General features: G+C 36.5%; 1 protein-coding gene across 1 annotated transcript in view; it reads left to right on the plus strand.

The window, feature by feature from the left end:
- Window positions 1-6,283: 6,283 nt before the first annotated feature.
- The window catches only part of LOC100741697 (homeobox protein Nkx-6.2-like), a 51,935-nt gene continuing 36,538 nt past the window's right edge, over window positions 6,284-21,680 (plus strand). The window contains exons 1-2 of the mRNA XM_012383388.3: window positions 6,284-8,338; window positions 21,411-21,521. Of these exons, the coding sequence (XP_012238811.1) occupies window positions 7,600-8,338; window positions 21,411-21,521 (850 nt within the window). The 5' untranslated portion in view covers window positions 6,284-7,599. The remainder of the gene's footprint in view (window positions 8,339-21,410; window positions 21,522-21,680) is intronic.

Consider the following 21,680-nt stretch of genomic DNA (forward strand, 5'->3'; position numbering starts at 1 on the left):
TGCGTTTCCGCTTTCTTCTTTTCCCCGGCATAGTAGTTCGAAACAAATATTTCGCGAAAGAAATAGGGAGCGACGAGACGTGTATGGGGATCGTTGTGTACCGAAGGGGATGGAAGAGTATCTTTTTCGCGGATCAGACGACAACATTTACGATCCTGTTTTTAACGCTGGAATTATTGCTTCTAACAACATAATATGACGTATCTACAGCGGCGAGCGTGTAAATAAGGAAATTGTTACGCGACGACTTAAGTATGATATAAATTGTATTGCGAAAAGCCTCATCCATATTTTAAAATCAAGTGAAACTCGTGCTATAAAATCTTTCTGTATTCGTATGTCCGCTACTACGAATGTACAATAATATTCAGTATGTCTAAGTTATTAGTTCAAAGTATTTTTTTCATAAATAGTAAATTTGTCATTAGATGGAAAAAAGTAGAAAATTGTTCCTTGTGTAGGTACCTTTAATACGACTAATACACTTTCAATTCCAGTATATTTGAAGGAATTCCTATTACAACCTTATACACATTCTTCAATTTGAATGACTTCAAAAATTCCCGCTGTAATTTCGCCGATCTCCCAAATCCAACGCTCAACTCCAAGAACTCAGAAAACCCGCAAAATTCATTCCCCTATCCACGCATAGATAAATAATTTTCCATATATTCCTATATATTCTTAATTACAAACAACTTCGAAAACCATACTTACAAATCTGACAAGCCTCTAATGCCTGAACCACAAACACCCTAATTCATTCTCTCCTCTTTACCAGAAACATCCATCTTCGGGAATCAAAGTACACTTCCGTTTAGGGGACGGAGCAAATGGTTCGATTTGCAAATGAATTCGCTAATCGCTAAGCGTTAAGCGTTTCAATTCGTCGCGAAGACCCAAACGCGGGCGCGAGTCCATTAATCGAGGCCGTCGAATCGTTACATCCTCTAACGAGAGAGAGAGAGAGAGAGTGAGAGTGAGACATACAGAGAGAAAGAGAAAGACAGAGCAAGCTTTATTGCCGGTTGATCGTCGGTAACGATGTAATTTGCACTGATTTTATTGGTCCAAACCAACCCTTTCTACAGGTACTATTTAATAACCTACGCTGATTCAAAAATGGATTTTTAGAATAGATAGAAGAATACATATTACTTAACGTGACGGTGTAATTTGCACGGATTTTATCGATGCGAATCAACCCTTTCTATAGATATACAATAACGTATGGTGGTTTAATAAGGGGAGGTACCGGAGATGTAGCTCCGATTCTTTGATAAAACTTTATACTGGTAATGATAAAGTTTGCAAAAATTCAAGCTAACGACACCTGTCTTTTCCCATGGTTGGAGGTCGATGGTTAACAGTTGCGGTTAATAGTTAGTGGTTTATTGCTATCTTTTATTATTTACAGTAATGCCTTGCATTGAGGCTGCGGATCTTCTTATTATACTTGTCATATTATTTACTTATCCTACTTATCTTACATCATATTGTGTTACGTCATATTGGTTTAGCGGTTAATAATTTACAAAATGTTTAACATTAATCATCTATAGTGAATTTATACAACTTTTACAATGATTACATAAACAGCATAGGTGCATACCACATACTTTCCAACCAAGTGTTTCTTTCATCAGGTCCTATATTTCATTTACGTAGTATTTTTATTTAACGTAAAAATATTACCAAATGATACGAAATTTAATGATACTTGTGCCGAATTGATTATAGTTCGTTATTACTAGAAGAGATACAAGGAGCAAATATAATACTTTCTGCGTCCTTTTAGCAATTTTCCTGTAGCTAGTAAGAATTGTATTCTTAATAGTATACTTACGCTATAGATGCTGTATATACCTTTCGATATGTTTTTTCATAATGTAAACAGGAAGCTAGGATGAAGAAAGCGGATGAAAAAGGGTGAGAGAACACGATGGAGACATGGAAGAGGCGCGTAATGACTTTCTATAGGAGGAAGGAGATAAAACCGAACGATGGGGGGCAGTCCTTAACGAGAAATTTATGTTCTGGTGTTGCCACCGCGGCGCGGATTACGCCGACGGAAACCGCGATTCTTTTCGAATTATATTCAAAGCGAATGGACGTTACGTTGCCTGTATTTACTTGTATTATAGATATACATATAGATGCGTGAACGCGTTACGTTGCCACATAAATGTGTTTTAGATTGCGACTTGGGCCTGAAATCAACTGTTTAACTCTTTCATTTCTCTAGTGCAAAGACCGCAGTCGTCATTCGCGAAATGGTGAGTAAGTAACTTAACGTAGACTAAGGTGTAGACTAGATATAAAATGATATAAGAAATTATTTCACAGATTTAACAATTGAACAGTGGAATAATTCGAGGCAAAATTATTTATTGCATTTAAATGAGCTAATGTTTAATTACTTCAAAATAATATCAGCCAAATATGGAGTAAAATAATTCAAAGAAGAGTCATTCGCATATTGAAATGCTATTTGGTCATCTACGGATTTAATATACATAAACAATAATTTGAATAACTTAAGATAATTTGTCGTTTATTCGATATAATATGTGCGTTATATGAACTAATTATTGTAGTTAGAAGAATGTGGTTTTAAATTAGGTAAACAACGATCAGGTATGATTTTCATTTTAATTAATTTTATTTTAGAGATAACAATAGAATAAAATAATTCTTTATTTTAGTTAACACTTTCGTATAAAATAGCAAATATTTTGAATTTTAATATTAAGTAGAATTTTAAATATTGTACCTTGCGTACCTTAAAATTGCAAATATAATTGAATTATGTTGCTATCTGACCGGAACAGAAGGTTCAGGGAATTTTGTTAAAACCAATTTCGATTTCGATTTCGATTGTGAATAAAATAATACGTTCAGCTGTATCGAGAGTCAATGTATGTTTGCGTGTGTATTATTGAAATCATCTTATTTAAACAGAGGATCGACAGATTATTTTCCATAATTGAAACGGTGCTATCGAACAGTCATAAAATGCACCATATGCTGCGTCTTCATGAAGCGTCGCGCTTTTATCGCGTATCATTGTCTCTATATTATTACATCGTGCTGTATCGCGACCATTTAATACGGATTATTACGAGAACCGGCCCTAATAGATCCGTATCGACCTCAATTGCCCGACCCTGACTCTTGCTGCTGATAATAAATCAAAATTAGCTTCAGGTAGATAGCGAAACAATATTTGCCGAGTATTCTTTTAATATTATACGCGATTTAATATTATATGTTCTCTTCTATTATTGTTTGATTTATTAAACAATATTATAATCGAAATAAAATTTAAAACATACTGATTTATCATAATCATATAGAATAATGGAAAAAGAATTATATTTTATAAGATTTTCGTATCTTCCTTTTCTTATATGATTTTTTAATTTAAAAAAAAATTGCCATTAATATCGAATTTCCAGGAAATATACATTTATCAAATTATTCAAAATAATAGAGAAAAAATTTTCAAATGTCCTTTCTCTTTTTGTTTAATATCTTTATTTCAAAAAGCTACTGAAAGGAAAACAAAATAATCACACAGAGTGTATCAACGAGGAAAAATATCCACATCCGGTAATTTCCTGTCTTTAGGAAATTCCCCTTCTCAAAATGTCATTCACAAGATCTTCTTTTTAAACCACTGAATAAAAGAAACTTCCTGGCATATAAAGAAGCGATACACTCGACAAATATAATCCCAGAACGAGAGGACATAACCGCGTCCTATAATTTTCTCGCTTTGACGAAATATCGTTCGTAAAATCTTGTTAAACTATCGAGCAAAAGAAACCACCATAAATAAACAACATATCGAACAAACCCAAATTCAGAACAATAAAAAGCTCGTCGAATCTATGATTTTCTAAAAACGCCCATATCCTACGATTTTCTTGTTTAAGTAAAATATCATGCGAAAAATCTCGTTAAATTATTGAACGAAAAAAAAGTATCTCAGCAAAAAAAAAAAAAAATAGGATACCGAACAAATCTAAATTCAAAAGAATAAAAAGCTCGTCAAATCTACAATTTCCTAAAAACATCCACACCCCATAATTCCTACTGCTGCTATTCCCTCATCCAGAGTATTCGCAAAGTTTTCTCCTTGAACCGTTGAAAACCAGAAGAAATACACTGCAGAGGAAGCAATACAGTGCAGAAATCTAAATGGAGAAATAAACTTCCTCGGTTAGACGCAAGTCCATCCGACGATAGCTGGTCTGACGGAGCCACCCCCGGAATCAATATGGAGAATACCATCTAACCATTGTAGCAACATATACCAATAGTAACATCAAATCTCTATCCTCCCCTCCCTTCGCCTAAAACCCTCCAGTTCAAAACAATTTCGCCGGGAACGATGCCTCGCCGTCCATTATCCGTCGATTCGACATTCGACGAACCTCTCGCCTAACATAACGCCAGCGAACTGAAGCTCGGAGGAGGGAAATGGGGGTAGCCGGCAGTCAGCCGGCATAAATTATTCATCCTTCGGTTGGAAAACGAGCGAAAGGTTCGTCCGGTTGGCTCGATCATTAGATTGGTCGAACGCCAGATCTAGCTGAACCCAGATACCAGAAACAAATGAAGATGGTTTGGAGCGAAGGATAAGCGTAGTTGTAAAAGGATAGAGAGAGGCAAGGAGCGACATTAGTTACGTGATCCTAGTGGCAATGATTTAGCCGGATGAAGTAAGCGAATTCTCGTTGACACGTGCATCGCCATACGTAGGAGCAAGCCAAATGGACCATCGGGAGCAAATAACTCGATTTGCTCGGTCTACGCGTACTTGGCTGGCTGAAAAGCTGGAGACTCGTCCGGTCGGAGTGAACCGGCACAGAGATGGTGATACATATAGGGTGGCTAACAGGATAATGATACAAACATCGGTTTTTGTTTGTCGAATCGAACAACGTAGGATCTTAACGAGACGACGTATTCTCTTAATTTTTCGTTAGAGCACTCGTATGAATATTCTGGTTTGACTATTTCGATTGGACATTTTGTTGGTAATTTCAGGATGGTTTTACAGATACAAGAAGCAGCGTACGCTGGGCTTGATATTTTTGTTTTATGTCTTGTACATACTTTGTAGGTACTTGGTCAAATACTTTGATCGGTAATGAGAGAAAATTGTGCTACGGGTGTACCATCGTACCATATGTGTATCATCGTATCGTAGGCTGATTTATAGACTCAACAGAATGTTAACATTTTCCTCTTCGAAGCAACCAATATAATTGAACATCTTGCATATACTTGTTTCGTAATACATACTTCATGGGTTGTAACAGACGCGCTACACTTTATATCTAATACCTGGACAAAATACGTGAATCGATAGCTGAGGAAAAAATCACGTTACGTATACATAGAAACGTACGTATCGTAGTATAATAAACCGACATATAGACCCGACGAAGCCTTAATCTTCCCAGCTCGAGGCAACAGCTACGACACGATACGCTACAATTAAAACGAGTATACCCTATTGACCACCCTGTATATACCCCGAAAAGAGATGGAAAAGAGAGATGGAAAGAGGGGTGGTAGGGCATACGCAGGAGCGTGAAGGGGTGGAAAGGAAGAGGGCGGCGGAAGCAAGGAAGTTATCGAGGCGGTAGTGTCACCATAGTCATACAGAGGTGCCCAGTTGTCGAGCAAACTAGCGGAGCCAGTCAGGCAAACAGCTCAGCCGGAGCCAGGGGGCTTCCTAGCCTCGGCCAGCCAACCAGCCAGCAGCCAGTAAGCGGAACACCAAGCGAGTTCTTGTTTTATTCAGTCGGGATCATAAATTACGAATTTAAACACACAATGAAAGACGCTTAACAAGAAGCTAACGCGAGATTGAGAGGCCCCGCCCGGAACACCTCTTCTTCCGGAGGAATGAGCCGAGGTTGGCCAATCCTGGAACAGAACCGCCCTTCGATGTTCAGCCGACCCACCATTTCCACGCCAATCCACTTCGTTCGTTCGTTGCACAGCCGGCTGTTGGATCGACCTATCGGAGAGCCGAGAGAACCCGAAACCAAAACCCGAACCAAACACGAAGCACCTCGACCATGCTTCGAGCGAGTTAAGTCGGATCGGACGAGCTTGGCTCCCGATGCACCCCAGTCGCATACCACTTGGCGAGCCGAGTCGCTCGGCTACTACCCCCTTAACAAGTTAGTATAGTGTACCCAACGATCGACGTGATTTTTCAACCATATTTTCCGAGATGTCGTACCTTAAGTGATATTAGGCGTGCATGATTCGTGAATTTGCAGGGTATCGGTTTGTTATTCGGAGGCAAGGATTTCGGTGGATGATAGAGGAGTACAGTGGTGAAAACACAAGTTGTTGAAGTTTGGACTTTGGGAAAGGGGAACATCTGGGGAGGAAAAAATCTAGTGAGATAAGGACTTTGAACGAAGAGGATTGGACGAGAGGAAAAGGAAGAAATCTTTGCGTTTGAGAAGTCGGAGGTGGACAGTTTATATTGGATCTTAGGGGGAGAGGAAAATCGTATTGGAGAACACAGCGATGGAAAGTTCATGCTGAACTTTAGGAAAAGGAGAGATTTGTATCGCAGAGTGCAGTGATGGAAGGAGGATATATTGGATTTAGAAGAAATTAATTTGTATAGGAGAATAACTTTGTGGTGGGGGAAGATTGCATTAAACTTTAGAAGGAAAAACTTGGAATAGAGAGCACAGTGGTGAGAAACAGATCAGTTTGCATTTCTTAGGAAAAGGGCGGATCTTCGTTGGAGAATGTAGTAGGAAAAAAGGTCATTTTGGAATTGAGGAAAGGAGAAAGTTTTCATTAGAGAACATAGTGAAAAATTTATATGGAACTCTGAGAAAAAAGAAAGTCATATTGTAGAATATAGTGGTGAAAAGAAGGTTATTTTGGACTTCGGGGAAAACAAATTTATGTTAAAAAACACAGTGGTAGAGAATTTACGTTGAACTAGAGAAAAAGAAGAAATTGGGGAACATAATGATCGGGAGAGTCTTGTATTGAGCATCGAGAAAAGAGAAAATTTAGATTGAAACGCAGTGGTCTTCGAAAATCATTTTGGAATATTTTATGTAAGAAAATATCTTGAAAAGTCAATTTGTTAAGAATCCATTAACGTAAATAAAACTATCGTCCACCAAATTTTGGATATTTTGATGAAATAATCTTTCAAATCTATTTATATAGTATTCCAAATTCACGTTGGACTCTGGAGAACCTTAAAGTAGCCACACGTGCTAAATAAAGCTAACACCAATGATAATAATAATCAAAAATAATTTCTCCTAAAAAGAAATATCCCTACAAAACGCATTCTAAAATATCCTGAAGGTAATATTTCGAAAAACCAAATAAACCACATTATGGGAGCGCAACAAAATGATCGGTGAGGAACCAGTCCACCGCCAAATCGTGAGTGATTATGCTTAGTGTGTACCAGTGACCGCGCTCCAAAGTGCTCGACCCGCCCATCATCTGCAAACGATCTTGTCGTTTAAACCCCGGTTTCCAGTCCCGGCCGAAATTTTCCGCTCATTGCCGAACTATGCGTGGTGCGAGATGGTGTGTTCTCTGACCAACAATAACAACAACAACACAAGTGGTAAGAGCTGCACGGACACGGAGCCCTGCACGGACTTGCAGTCTCGTTCGAGCCCAGAGGCGCAGCCAGGCGAGAACATGTCGTCGTTGAGCGACGCTCACAGACGGAACAGTCACTTGGAAGGCGACAGAAGTTCGTCTGCGGGTTCATCTCTGGGCTCGTGTTCGCCGCCTCCTGCATCCAGCCACTCGCCACCGCCTCCTAGACCGCCCTGGTTGCACGATTTTCACGCAGCAGCCGCACCTCATGTTCTCCAATTTTTAAATCTGAGCGCCGCCGGTGGAAGCATGTTGGCCAGTCAGCCATTGGCAGCGTTGCACTCTATGGCTGAACGAAGTCACCATCAGCAACATCAGCAGCACCAGCAGCAACAACAGCAACAACAACAACAGCAGGTTCATCATCAACAGCAACAACAAGCTGCCGGGATTCACTTACCCAGGATCAGCGTTCCATTGTCTACGATCACTCAAGGGCAGGCTTCACCCACTGGAAGTGGAAAACATAGTCCTGCCACTTCTATCACCTCCGTCGGAAGCAATCCGCATGGCATCGACACGATATTGTCGCGGCCGGCGGCCACGCATCCTCAAGCGCCTGTGTCCGCCACACATGCCGCGCTCCAGCCGACGCCGCACCCCCAACACATGACCGCGCCGAGGTACGGCATGCACGCGGGATTCACCGCATCGTCGGGTGAGTATTTTTCCTTATTTTCCCCAGTCTTAATTCACTTTTATTTCGGTCTTATCTTTGTTGGTTTGATTGAATTTCTGAGAAGGTTCCGAGAAGGTTTCGAATTCTTTAATTCATCGATATGGGGAAGGGAGTATAGGGAGGTGGCAGTATAGGGTATAATATAATATAGACGATGTAGATTCAGCAATAGCTCCGTTGTGCAGAGATTTGTAAGTTGAAATTTTGCGGTTGATAATGATTATGGACTGGGAGAACGTAAGAGATACAGAAATCTTAGAAAGAATTGTGCCAATTAATTGCACAGGTACGTAATGTAGGGGAACATGACGCATAGAACATACGCGAGATTCACCATCATATCGTTAGATGAGTATTTTTCCTTATCTTTTCCAGTATTTTTCAGTCTTATTTCTATTGCTGTTATTACGCTTCTGGGAACGTTTTGCGAAGTTTGTTATTTCTTAATTGATCGACATAGAAATGAGAGTGTACCTATGAAAAATATATATTTTCAAGCGTATACAGCAGAGAACAGAATATAACGTAGAAATAGTTTCATTATTGGCAGATCTGTAAGTTAAAAGTTGGGATTTGGAAGGTTTTAGAATCGATAAGGATTGTAAGAGGAGGGAATTTTAATGATACGCACAAGTTTCAGAAAAGATTGCTCTAGTTAATTGTACCAGTGCATAGCGCAGGGAAGTATAATGTATGCACGTAGGATATTGTCGGATGAGAATTTTTATTTATTTTTTCCAACCTGTTTTTGATTCTGTTTAGATTTTCAGAGGTTTATAAAGTTCGGGTTTGAACATTTTTTAATTTATCGATGCGAGATATGACTATGAGAATACTTGTGAAAATAATTAGATGATGGCGAAGATCTTAGGGTGTACAGTACAGGAAATAGAATATAATACGAAAGATATAGGTGTAGAAATAGTTTTGTTGTGAGGAGATTACATAAAATTGGGATTTGAAAGATTTAAAATTGATAGGCAAAGATTGCAGACAGGATACTGTGAATGTGACAGATATAAAAGTGTTTAACAGGAAAGAAGATTATGGTACTTGATGTTTAGGGGACCTATAATACACTCGTATTCATAGAATTTGTCTAAGCCAAAGGCAAATCATGATTTGCGAACCATGATTGGCAAATTATATTGGACGATAAAAATTCAATCGAGAACAACAATATCCAACTTAGAATAATAATTGAAAAGAATTTCATGGGAAGAACGTGCAAGATTCATTTTACACGATTTTTATTCCAATTTTATACAACGCGGATATTAATATCGTGCGAATTAATTTCAATAAAATCAAAAACGCCAGCGGCACCAGATTTATAATTTGACCGGCGGTATGATCGATCGTGTCGACAATCGAAGAATAAAAATGATTCTGTTCCCGTGTAATATTAAAGATTTATACGATATTTCATTCGGCTTAAATGTCGATCGATGTTTGCAATTACTAATATTATCAATAATCCATCATCTTATCCCATTTTCAATTCTTATTTAAAAAATAAAGGAACAAGAAGTATTAAAAGATCGTGTTATAACAAGTGAAGGTTTAATGTTCTTTGCAAACAAGATTTAACACTCGATATTTCTAATGAAATGTTTTTTGCGTTACGAGTAGAAATACTATTTCCTTTGCATTTTCACGATAAAAATATAACACATTCCACTTAGAACCAGTCTTACCAAAAACACAAATACATTTATCGTTTATTCAATTAAGAATTCGTGAAAACATAATATTGTGCATGCGAAACGCCAAATATTGAAAGAAGTAACATCACTTTATAACGAAGAAAATTTACAGTGATTTCTTCACGATAACACTGTCTTTACATACAAACGCATCGGCGTAATATAACTTTGGAATTACCCGAGTAATTCATTCTGTATGTTCTCATAAATCTTAGTACTATTCGTGAAAAGTATTTTTTACATATTTGCCAGTGTAACACGAAAGAAATGCTTCTATCTTCAAAGAAAGTACGTAAGAATTTTTATGCAGAAGCTGTTTTTCTACAGAATTTTTCTGCGATAGTTACTTTTCTATGGAACTTTCCTGTAACGGAGACTTTCCGAATTTCTCCAATTTTCAAACGAACGCGTTATAATATTGATATTATTCAATTAACTCATTTTCCTGTTCCTACAAACTTTTCTTCATCGTTTAATCGTGCAATGTAATTTAATGCGAATGGTTCGAATCTTCTCGAGACATTTCTCTCAACTTTTCTATAAAAATTATTTTTTTATTTTTATAGAATCTTCCCGATTTATCAAACAACGTGCCATAATTTTCTAATTACTCGAATAATTCATCCTGTGCGTTCTCATAAATTTACATCATTCACGAGGATTTCGTTGTACATTCTATGATTTAAAGTGAAAGATTCGTATTAAGGATGTTGTTCGTTAAATTGTTTCAGTTGAAATTAAACGTGTCTTGCGCAAATACCGCTCTGTCCTGTGCACGAGCAATAATCTGTATCTGTCCTGGAGCTCTATCTTGAACTTGATCCCGGATTATCCGTGCATTTAAAATGATTAAAGCGCCAATTATTTACGAGACCCGTTCGTGTCGCTTCGCCGACGAAACGAAAGTGAATTTCGAATAATTTCCCAGGCGATTGCGAATCGTTACACCTGACGGCCGACGAACGCCATCGTAAATTCAACGAAATTTCTACTGCTTATTGAAACTAGAAGAATATAATTTTAATAAAAAGTAATTCATTTGAAAGTTATAAATGAAAATCGATATACACACGTCTGTTTACGTTCATGTAATTTTGGAAAATCGATCGATATTCTGACTGATCTTTGCTTTTACTCCTCTTCTCGTTTTTATTTACAGAAATAATTATAATCTCCACGAAGAGATAATTATCGTTGTAATATAAAATAAAGCACGAACAATGGATATATTATTTTTTGAAATTGTTCGTGAAAATGTTTATTCATATTATGAAATTGTTATTTAGAATCTCTTCATTTTCCTTTTTTATTCTTCTAATACGAAGATATTGTAAAATGATTAAGGAACATTAACATCGAATTTTGATGGATTTACGATATTTTATACGCGATTTATTCTATGTAGATACTGTTTCGTTAAGTACACCGTAATTTATTTATATAAATAAATTTATATAAATTTATGTAAATTGCAGAATACACGTAATAACAAAAGATATATAAACAATTCAAAGTAAAGTGCTACTTAATGATGCAACAATATTGAAGAAATTACAGCCACAGCTTACTTATCCGTCGCTATATTTTTCAATAGTAATTAACGGTATTTACCAAAAAATTGAGTATCTAAACGAAGTCGTTGAATAAATTTCACAAGCTTCGTCGAACTAAATCTCCGGCAATACAGATAATTAATACCACTATCCCAAAGTATGATCAAACTAGCTTACCAATCTGAAGGATACTAATTTCTGATCGCTAATCTTCTCCAGCATTCCCAACTCACACTATCATCTATAAAATTTTCACATTATACCAAAGTCCGATGAATTGGACTGTTCCATATAATTTCTTATTAAATTCTTACTGATAAATGAAACAGTTACGATTCAAATCGTATAAATTAACGAGTCCAACGCGTTGAAATTATTAGCACGCGGATGATAGCCGTACAATTTAGATTAAATTTCAATTACTTTACTTGATCTTGTCTTTATCGTGTGAAATATAGGGTACGAATTTAAACGAAGTGTTTTGAAATTAAAGAATCACATAATTTAGCTGAAAATTCGATTAGCTCGCTTAATTTCCACCTAAATCTTAAATTTCGATTTATGCTCCATATTTTACGCGATAAATGCCACTGATGATCTTTATCACGTAAAATGTAGAATGCGAATGAAAACGAAGAGTCGTGAAATTGAGAAACTTAATCCAAACTTTTATGGATCGCCTGCAATCTAAAGATGACTGACGAACACTGAACTAGTTCAGAGTAAAATAGATTAAAATGAAATCGATTCAAATGAAATGGAAATTTTGTAAGGTGAATTCGATGTACGAGATAGGAAAGTGCTTGAGTCACGTAACACGGTACTCTAAGAGCACGTAAAAGCGTAAATTTAGCCATATTGTTCGATGTAAGTGGTACAAGAGCTTGGCTAGAATCCGAAGTACCCGATTTCATGTCATTAGGTACACGTTTCTGGGCCAGGTCCCCTTCAAACCTTTCCTAAGGCGTAAACACTTCATAAAGATTCCTCCAACAGCTCTCACATCGTGGCCGGCATCGATATCGATTCAATCCTGGCGAATATATCGTCCGCAATAACGTCAAATTTAACTTTGAACATAATTAAATTATAATATTCTTAAAGACAAATTATCGTTTGCCACGATAATTCTATTTTTTTTTTTTTTTTTAAGATTTTAACATTTCAAAGGATTCGACGATTGAAAAACGTTGTAAGAAATACAAAGTTCAAATGACGCAATAATTAATTGTAAATTTAAATAGAGAAACTGATGTTTGCAATAAGAGAAAATTTAGGTTTATCGTTATTTTATCTAATTGTGGTCTTACAACCTGGAAATGGACTTGGCTTTGCTATATTTTCTTAAACTCACACGTACTTATATCTTACTCGCATTCACACGCTCAAAGTTCGCAAAATTAAATCTGTTCTTACGCATTAGGTCGACTCAAAAGCTTCTCGCGTTTTCTAAGGAAATAATGTTCTATGCGAAGCATTCTATTGATCGTTCTATTGATCGTACGTAATTCAACAAAATAATATAGAACAAAAAATGTTGTGCATTCTATTATTTTCTTATAGAACGAAAATTAACATATGTGTGTATATATACACATACATATCTCTGTAAAAACTGTGTAAAAGAGATGCCTGCTAGATACTAAGAATACTGGCCAACCATATCGACAACAGTTACGTATTCTCTGATTTATTCATTGCTCTTATTAAATAGAAATCCATTTTGCAATGCTATGGTACGTTTCCTTTATACCTTTCATTTTACATCTAAACTTGCTTTTGTCCGTCACTGTAAGTATATCGTAGAATTAAGATAGAGCTCTCTGTAAGAACGACCCGGGGCACGTAACGCGGTTGAGCAACACTGTAGACACTATAAAATTGTTTTCCTTCCAATAAAAGGAGAAATCCACGGCGTGGCACCCGTAAAAGCTACCGTGGGGTCCCGAAAGAATCTTTCGCGATTTATATCCGGCTGCTGTGCTACTTTTGCTCGTGGCGGACGCTCAAATATCTCCAGCAATCGTTCTCATAATTCACCATAATGGGACCGGCTATAGTTTAAAAAGACCGCGTGAACATTGTTTAAGATCTGCCCTACCTTCTCTCTTATTTTCCTTTATTTTCGTTTCTTTTATAGATAACATAATAGTAGCCAATAAGATAAAATGACGCAGCTATAAGAAGGTGAAATTGCATTATAGAATTTTGGAGAAAAATTTTCTTGGCTTCTATCCAGTTTATATACAATATAACAGCGTTTCCTATTGTAAAGTACAATTGACCTGTTCGTGAGTTAACACAGGATCAAAATCCCTAGCCAAGTTGGCCACCGTCGTCAGGTGGTTAACCGGAAATACGCTAACTTCGGTTCGTGCGAGTATACGCGTTTATCCGATTCGGTTAGGCGAGTTTGCGATCTGAAGTCGACCTCTCGATCCTTCGCCAAGTTGGAAAGCCACGTTTCAATCACGGAGAGAAAGATTTCTAACTATCAATTAATAAACGTCAGATTAGAATATTTGAATGTACATATGTATTTAGTGTTCTGCATTCATAATATAATAATAATGATGATAATAATAATCATAATTTATTTATACTTTGGGCTCATGGCTATGGCATTCTTATTCCTAGTTTCTTACGCTACCTTATATTTTTACATTCAGCTTTTAATTACTACGTTATATTGCTATCTTATTATGTCATATTATATTATTAAACTTCATCTTAATAATTAATATGTATCTATTGTAGTGGATAATCTAGAATATTTGTCTATTAACAATTTCACACGGCCAGGATTTAACTGCAAAATTTTCAAACCAAATTTTCTCGGAAGCAAAACCCCGTGTCGAAAAATATCCAAATTGAATCTTCTTCGAAGCAGAACGTCGTATTTAAAAGTTTGTTTCCTTCGATAGGTCTATTGTAGATTTTCGAAAAATGCGTCAAGCTATTTTTTCACCCCGCTACTCCATCATGTATAAATTATAATTTACAAGATAATAGCTAGTTTTCCATTAAAAGTCTTCTATTTTTGCATTTACAATGACAAATTAAGTTATACAAAATCCAGCTACGTAATTCCATAGCAGTCAATTTTACATGGTTTTCATTACGAAAACAGATGGAAGATAAAATTCTAAGCGGAATCTGGGCAAGCTTCGCCCTGTTGCTCTTATTTCGCCATTTTAACGATGTTGTATCGGGGAACGTGAGAATCGAGGGTGTTTCACAACACTGAAGGGTTCATCGAGCTCGGTACGTCCATTATTAATGATATCGCGACACGTATACATATATATACACATACACACACACACACATCTATACACCAAGTATAATACCATAAATTTAAAAGCATGGCCATCAAGAGCGGCATAGAAATACTAAACACATTTTACGAACGAGAGGGGCACGTGACCAGGGTTCATGAGTTCGTGAATTAGGCTGACGATGCCACGAACAAGGTCGGGTTTTAAGAGCCATCGAGTTCGTCCGTTTACGCTATTCAAAGCTATCGGAGAATCTCATCTCTTGGTAATTTATGAGACTAAAGATAGATATTAGGGATGAAAACAAAAATTTCTTCTCATTTCCCATCTATAATCTTTTAACCAACGCTTTGTATATAATTGGATATTCCCTTTGCTCGTGAGAAAGAAAAAATTTGTTGCAATTTTTTGATTCGACAAAAAGAAGTAGGATTTGTTGGAAAAATAAATTGTTTAATCGACAGAATGAAATAGTACGTTAACATTCTCGTACGGAACGATAGTTGGACATCTATCTTCGTGGAAAAAATCGCGATGCGTGAATTTTCGAAACTTAACAGCGATAAGATTGCATTAAAAAATTTAGGGCTTTCCCTGCGTGCGAAATTTGTACCATACGCAGATGATCGCAAAATTTACCATTGCGTTATAGTCGTCAATGAGTTTAATTAATAGAAAATTACGTTGATCGCTTTCCTGAACGCTGTTGCAACGACAAATCGTCTTTTTTATTTGAAATTTAGCCAAATGTCACATGGTCAGATTTAGCCACGGAAAGAGTAGTTCAATTTTTTAACTACGCTATAAACGGTGTACCACTATGTTCGTTGAGTCGTGTTAAGAACGTGGGCATTATTTTTTCCTCAAATTTGCCATTCGCGTCTCGCTGCAATTACATCTCGTGGTTTTAAATCTCTAGGGCTTACTCGCGGAGTATCAAAATTCTCTTGTAACGCTAACACATTCGAAATTCTTCTCTACCATCTACTGTCTAGACACATTTCGGAATATGCTTGTATTATCTGATCGTCTTACTGCAAATCGCATAGCTACAAAATTGAGAATACCCGATGTAAATTCCTTAAACTTGCTGCCAAACGTTACGGCTTCTTTTTCTCCCGTTTATCACCTGATTCTTAGCGACTTGACTCTTCAATCAACCGAGCAGTATAGGCATAACGATTGATATTATCTTTGATTGTAAGATATCGAAGGATGTTACGCTACTCACATTATGCAACTATTCTCTCCGCTGTAAACGCTGCTCCTAGAAGTTTAAAGAATTTCACTTTGGTCCATTCTGAACGACACCCTGTGGCATGTGGCTATTTTAATTGTATAGCAATCCATATTAACGCTATCATTTATTAACTCTCATTTATTACGACGCTTCCTAACACGCTTCTGTTATAGATACACGTTTATTTTTCCTTGTAATTTAATGTTTCGTCTATTTTTTTACATCGTATATACCAAAGAGTTTTTCGAATAAATCGACGAAATAAATGAAACAAGAACAAAGAAACGCTTCGTCAATTTTCGCCTACGACAATTTCGTACGGTGGTGTCAACTGTACCTCTCTTTAAACATCTCTGAATACGTCTTCGGTGAAGAAAATTCGGGTATCACGAGACGCATCAATTACAATTCCTTCTAATCAAAGGAAATTATTCCAACAGCAAACGGTCGTTCATTAACCCTCTACATAGGGCCACAATTTTCCTTACCAGGAGGATGGAAAATGTCGCGAGTACGCTTTTCATCGAGCACGCTGTATAAACATGTATCCCGCCCCCGAGTAAAATGGGCGAGCAATGCATGTCGCGCAATACGAAATGCGCAGGTTCGATACGCGTCGGTGTGTTCATTCAGCCACCTCTTGGCTTCCGGCGTGGCTGCATCTGCTTTCGCGATAATTCACCCCCGTTCCGTCTCACTCGAAACAGAAGCAACGCTTTAATTTTACGTAGCCGAATATTATTTCCCTTTTCTATTTCCTATTTTCTATCGTAATAGGTTCAACCACGAATTCTCCTAAAAAATGTTATTACTGCATGTTTGAGTATTGTCTAATATCGTATCGTTGATTTTTCTATGTTACTCGGCAAGCGTTTGAATTTGACCACGTTGTATTAGAAAAAATTATGTACGTATTCTTTTTGTATGATATAAGATAATCAGATGATCAGAATTATCGAATCTCAGCTATTAGAGTAAAGCAGATATTCGCACGAGCTAAAGTTCAACAGTTTACATTCAATTTTACTTTTACTATGAAAAATGAATATTTATTTAAATAAAGAAGACAAATGGACAAATATCTTCCATTCTTTAAGCTTGCATTGTATTAATTTTTTTTGTCTTCTACACGTTGAACGACACACCTTAGAAGCACGTTGTTCGTGTTTCTAATGAAGATAGCGAACTGAACCTATTCTTCGCTATTATCTTTTGCAATTGCCGCAACAAGATAAATATAATTTTGTATCGTCATTATTAAGCATCGCAGCATCTTTGACACGTTACATATTACGCACACTCGATGTGTTCCGTATTAGGTACATACGTATTTCGACAGAAGAATAATAATTATACCAAGAAGAAAATAAATTCAACGTTCATATAAATTTAGTTACATTTTTTCCAATACTCAGAAACAAGCACGTTTAACGATAAATCGTGCAAAAGTAATATTCTTTAACTCGTCTTCGCTAAAAACTTTCACTATTTTAACTCGCCTCTATAGAACTTTTATAGGCTTTCAAACACAACGATCGACTGCATTCACCGACAGATTTCCAAGTGAAGCTCAAACGTGAATGTGCTCGTCCTTTGCTTTTAACGGACCATCTTACACTGTTGGCGATTGATTTTGTTAATTACTTGCCGAGATACTGCAACGTTCCACACATCCATATTGGATACTCTTCCAAATTAGCTACAATTACTACTTTACGTCATAAGATACGTATAACGCGAACGAAGCATCGAATTTACGATAAAATAATTAAAAAGTGAAAACAGCGACGAGCGTTCAATTTCTACTGAGTATCGCGGGATGTGCTAACACGAGCTTATGGCCACCAACGTACGTGGATCCAATTTAATCAGTATCTATATAAATGCTCCAATAAATACAATGTTACACCACGAGTTTGATACTCTCAATAGCCAACACATTATTATTCTCGAAAATTAATTATTAACGAAACATTCTTTTCTAAGCCACGATCGCTAGTCCGCTCACTTGGTCACCTTCTTCCAAAATCATTTCGATATTCCCTAAACCGATTTTCCCTGAAAAACTCCAAGACCACGCACGCCCCGTAAAAATCTCTGTTGGAGGTTCAATTAAAATCGGTGAGTCCAGCGATTCGACGAGCAGTTACGACACCGATGCCGAATATTTTTGTTGATGAGCATGCAGCATCGCCCTGGTTTTTACGATTCAATAAATTTTATTTGATCGGAACGTAACGGACAAAAGGGGTAACGATCGTATCTCGAACGCGTTGCGTTTCCAGCACCGGTTTCTTGAACCGAGAACCGCTAGAACACTAAAAACGGAAATAACGTTTTATTGGTAGACGGCTAAAGAGATTTCGTAAAGGAAAGGAAAAGAAAGAACCGTACGATTTTTCTTCGAATTGTACCAGCCACGATTAACGACTGACCAATGCAACAATATTACCAACTGGGATTTTATAAACCTGATATAAAGCGAGCGTTAGGTGGTTAGGTTAAGAGCGAAGGAAAAGGGTTCAGAGTAATTTGTGAACGCGTGATTACGGTCGTTGGTCTTCCGGTTGTAATTGCTTTGGTTAACACGTTTCGTGTCAGGTTACCGTGCAGGAAAATTAAGGAGCTTTCGAGAAGTTTTAAAATCTAAGATGGGTTTTTTTCGTAATATATTTTCTATTCGAAGGATCGGTGATTCAGAAGGTTGTAGAGATTTAAAGATTTAAACGATCGGAAACCAAAATATTTAGAATTTTATAGGAATTATGAATTGACAAAAATTTGGAGATTCGAGTATTCGAAGATCTGGTCGAAGATATGAAAGTATAAAATGAAAAGATGATTGTAATAAAATTTGTTAATATTTACAATCCAATTGTTTTAGAATTCTATTAAATTGAAATGATATTTTACAATCGAATTTTTAAATACAAGATAATTTCAAATTACGATTTGTATGGTAATTACGATTGCTATCTTGAGAGGATCGTGTGAAACTACCGTGATTCCTTGTGTAATAAAAAAGTAGCATAAAAGAGTGGAATTTTTATTGATTTTCCCTTATCAGCTAATAATGTCTGGAAAAATTGAAGAACTTCCATTCGTATCGCTTGATTTTCACATCATCCGTTTGGGGAATAGCGAAACCAAAATCAGTATGTATTTTATTAAAATATCTTTTTAAAATGAAGTCTGATAAAAGAATGTTCCACGTGCATAAAAGTTTCTTCTTTTTCCACGTAGAATAAAAATCCGCGAAGGAAAAGTACGATTCCCACTTGAAAGACAAAAGTTGACTTTTCAAATATCTTTAGAGACACCTCCCTCCCTCCAAAAAAGAGAAAAATAAATAGGATAGTAGACTTATTTTCTTCTCGAAACGGCAAAACTTTCGTATTCAACATTTCTACCCAGAACGTATTTTTTTCGAGATATTTACACGCGAAGTGACCGAACGAACACCCTGTAAATTTCAATTTCACAATGCAAACTTAAAAATGTGAACTTCACAATGTGAATTTTTATAGACGACCCTCCGTTTAAAACGATGCAAAGCAACTGTAATTTCGACGATAGGTTTGAAAGGGTTAAACAGTTTTTGCGAGAGTAGAAACCTCTCTTGTGATTGGATTGTTCGTGGCCACACGCGTCGCGTTGCGGTTTTCCGACGTTGGCGCGATCTCTTTGAAAGATATAGGGAACTGCGAAGGGGATACAAATAACATCACTTTCCTGTTGGAATTTCTTGCTGTCATATTGTCACGCCATTCGGCTACATAAATCACCACGGTATCCTAAACGACATCTTGTTACATTTTCCATAAAATAATCGTTATTAGAATTCTGTTACAGGATTACACGCTATCGTGCGAAGATATTTGCCAACTTATTAAATTTTCAGAAAATGTTAAAGACGTTATAAGCAGAAACGCATGAGGCTGTTATTATTAAACGTGTTGGTTGCTTTATTAAAGTTGGTTTATTAAAATTATTTATTTTATTTATTGCACTTAAAATTGACTAACAAAAATGATTTCAGAAAATTGAATTTATTTCGTAAAAGAGGATTAATTGAGCTTCTATAACGCTGTATATTAGAAAATTACGCATTCGTGTATTTTACTTGTATCTTTTCAATTGTGTTTATCTGTTTATAATTGTTGTTCAGACTTCGTTTCACCTTATTTCATTTCATTTCTCTTTTTAAATATCATTCAAACCTTTGAGGTGGTTTATTATACGCGTTATTTGGTTTATTAAGAAGACAAGTGATAAAATTGTAATAGTCGATTATATTAAAATTACTTTAAGTACAAGTACAAAAATAGTGTATACCGGTCGTAATCGTCGCTCGCTCAATGCTACTGTCCAACTCTACGCTCGCTAGTCGACTGTGTGCCTCGCTATAATGACTCGTTATAATGACTGTCCTAGAGAGCACGTTCGTCTATTTACATCGACCGATGTTATTATAGAAGGTTCGAATGTAACTCCGGTTGACGATTACAAATAACGGTGATAATATTTTGTCCGGAGTTTGTTTACCTTGAACTTAGCAAATCAAAACAACGTTGGCGCTTTAAGGCACAACAATACGAGTCTCTTTCGATTCAAATCTTCCGTTGACGCATGTGCCGCTACAGATATTATTTTTTATTATTTCTCATATGATTATGTATGGCAGGAGAATTATAACGCGATTTTGATCGTATTCAAATAATTGGTTTAAAGATATTCTTTGATGTTTCGCTTTTCCATTTTATTCGATATTTCTTTGTGCGTTGGAAAATATTAAATCGGAAAAGAGCGTCCCTCCCGAAATGCAATTTTTCCATTCAACCCTTTTGTATCTCGGTGTATTATTTGTGTATTTTGGTAATTTAAAGGCATATATGGTATGATTCGTCAATTGTAAAATTGCGATAATCGGTAAACGGGGAATATCCCGAGAAAAGTCCATAATCCAGAAGATCTTCTCGATTTATTCATTAACACTTGATATCATCGTTTTATTGTATTATCCTTTCTTTATATACATATATACTCTGTATATTTATACATCAGATATTAAATGAAACCATACATTTAACACAGAAGAATTCACAATTTTACATTTCTTTAAATATTAAGAATTTTACAAACATTTGAGAATCTCAAGATAGACGACAAAGATAAAGAAGAATGAAACGCGGCAAATACAGCGGGCAAACTAAAGAAGAGAGGATAGTATCTATGTATACGCGTATGTTCATGGCGTGTTTGCTTTGAATGCAGGTATCGGGCAATTCCAACAAAGAACGGAGCCACGGCATCCTGCTGTCTATTGGCCAGGTCTTCAGGGATTAGTCAGTGATCCCCTGGGATGGCGAGCAAGACTACACACACGTGAGTTTCCTTTCGTGAGATATATATTTCGCCTACTACCAAATATACTCTTCGTTTCAATGTATTAGAACAGAGATTGTTCGCGATGTTTCGCAAATAGGATAACAAACAGAATGTCGTAACGTGGAGAGTTTTATGTTTGCATTATGTTGTAAAACA

This window comes from Bombus impatiens, unplaced genomic scaffold (genome assembly GCF_000188095.3).
Source record: "Bombus impatiens unplaced genomic scaffold, BIMP_2.2 scf_0217, whole genome shotgun sequence".
Taxonomy (NCBI): domain Eukaryota; kingdom Metazoa; phylum Arthropoda; class Insecta; order Hymenoptera; family Apidae; genus Bombus; species Bombus impatiens.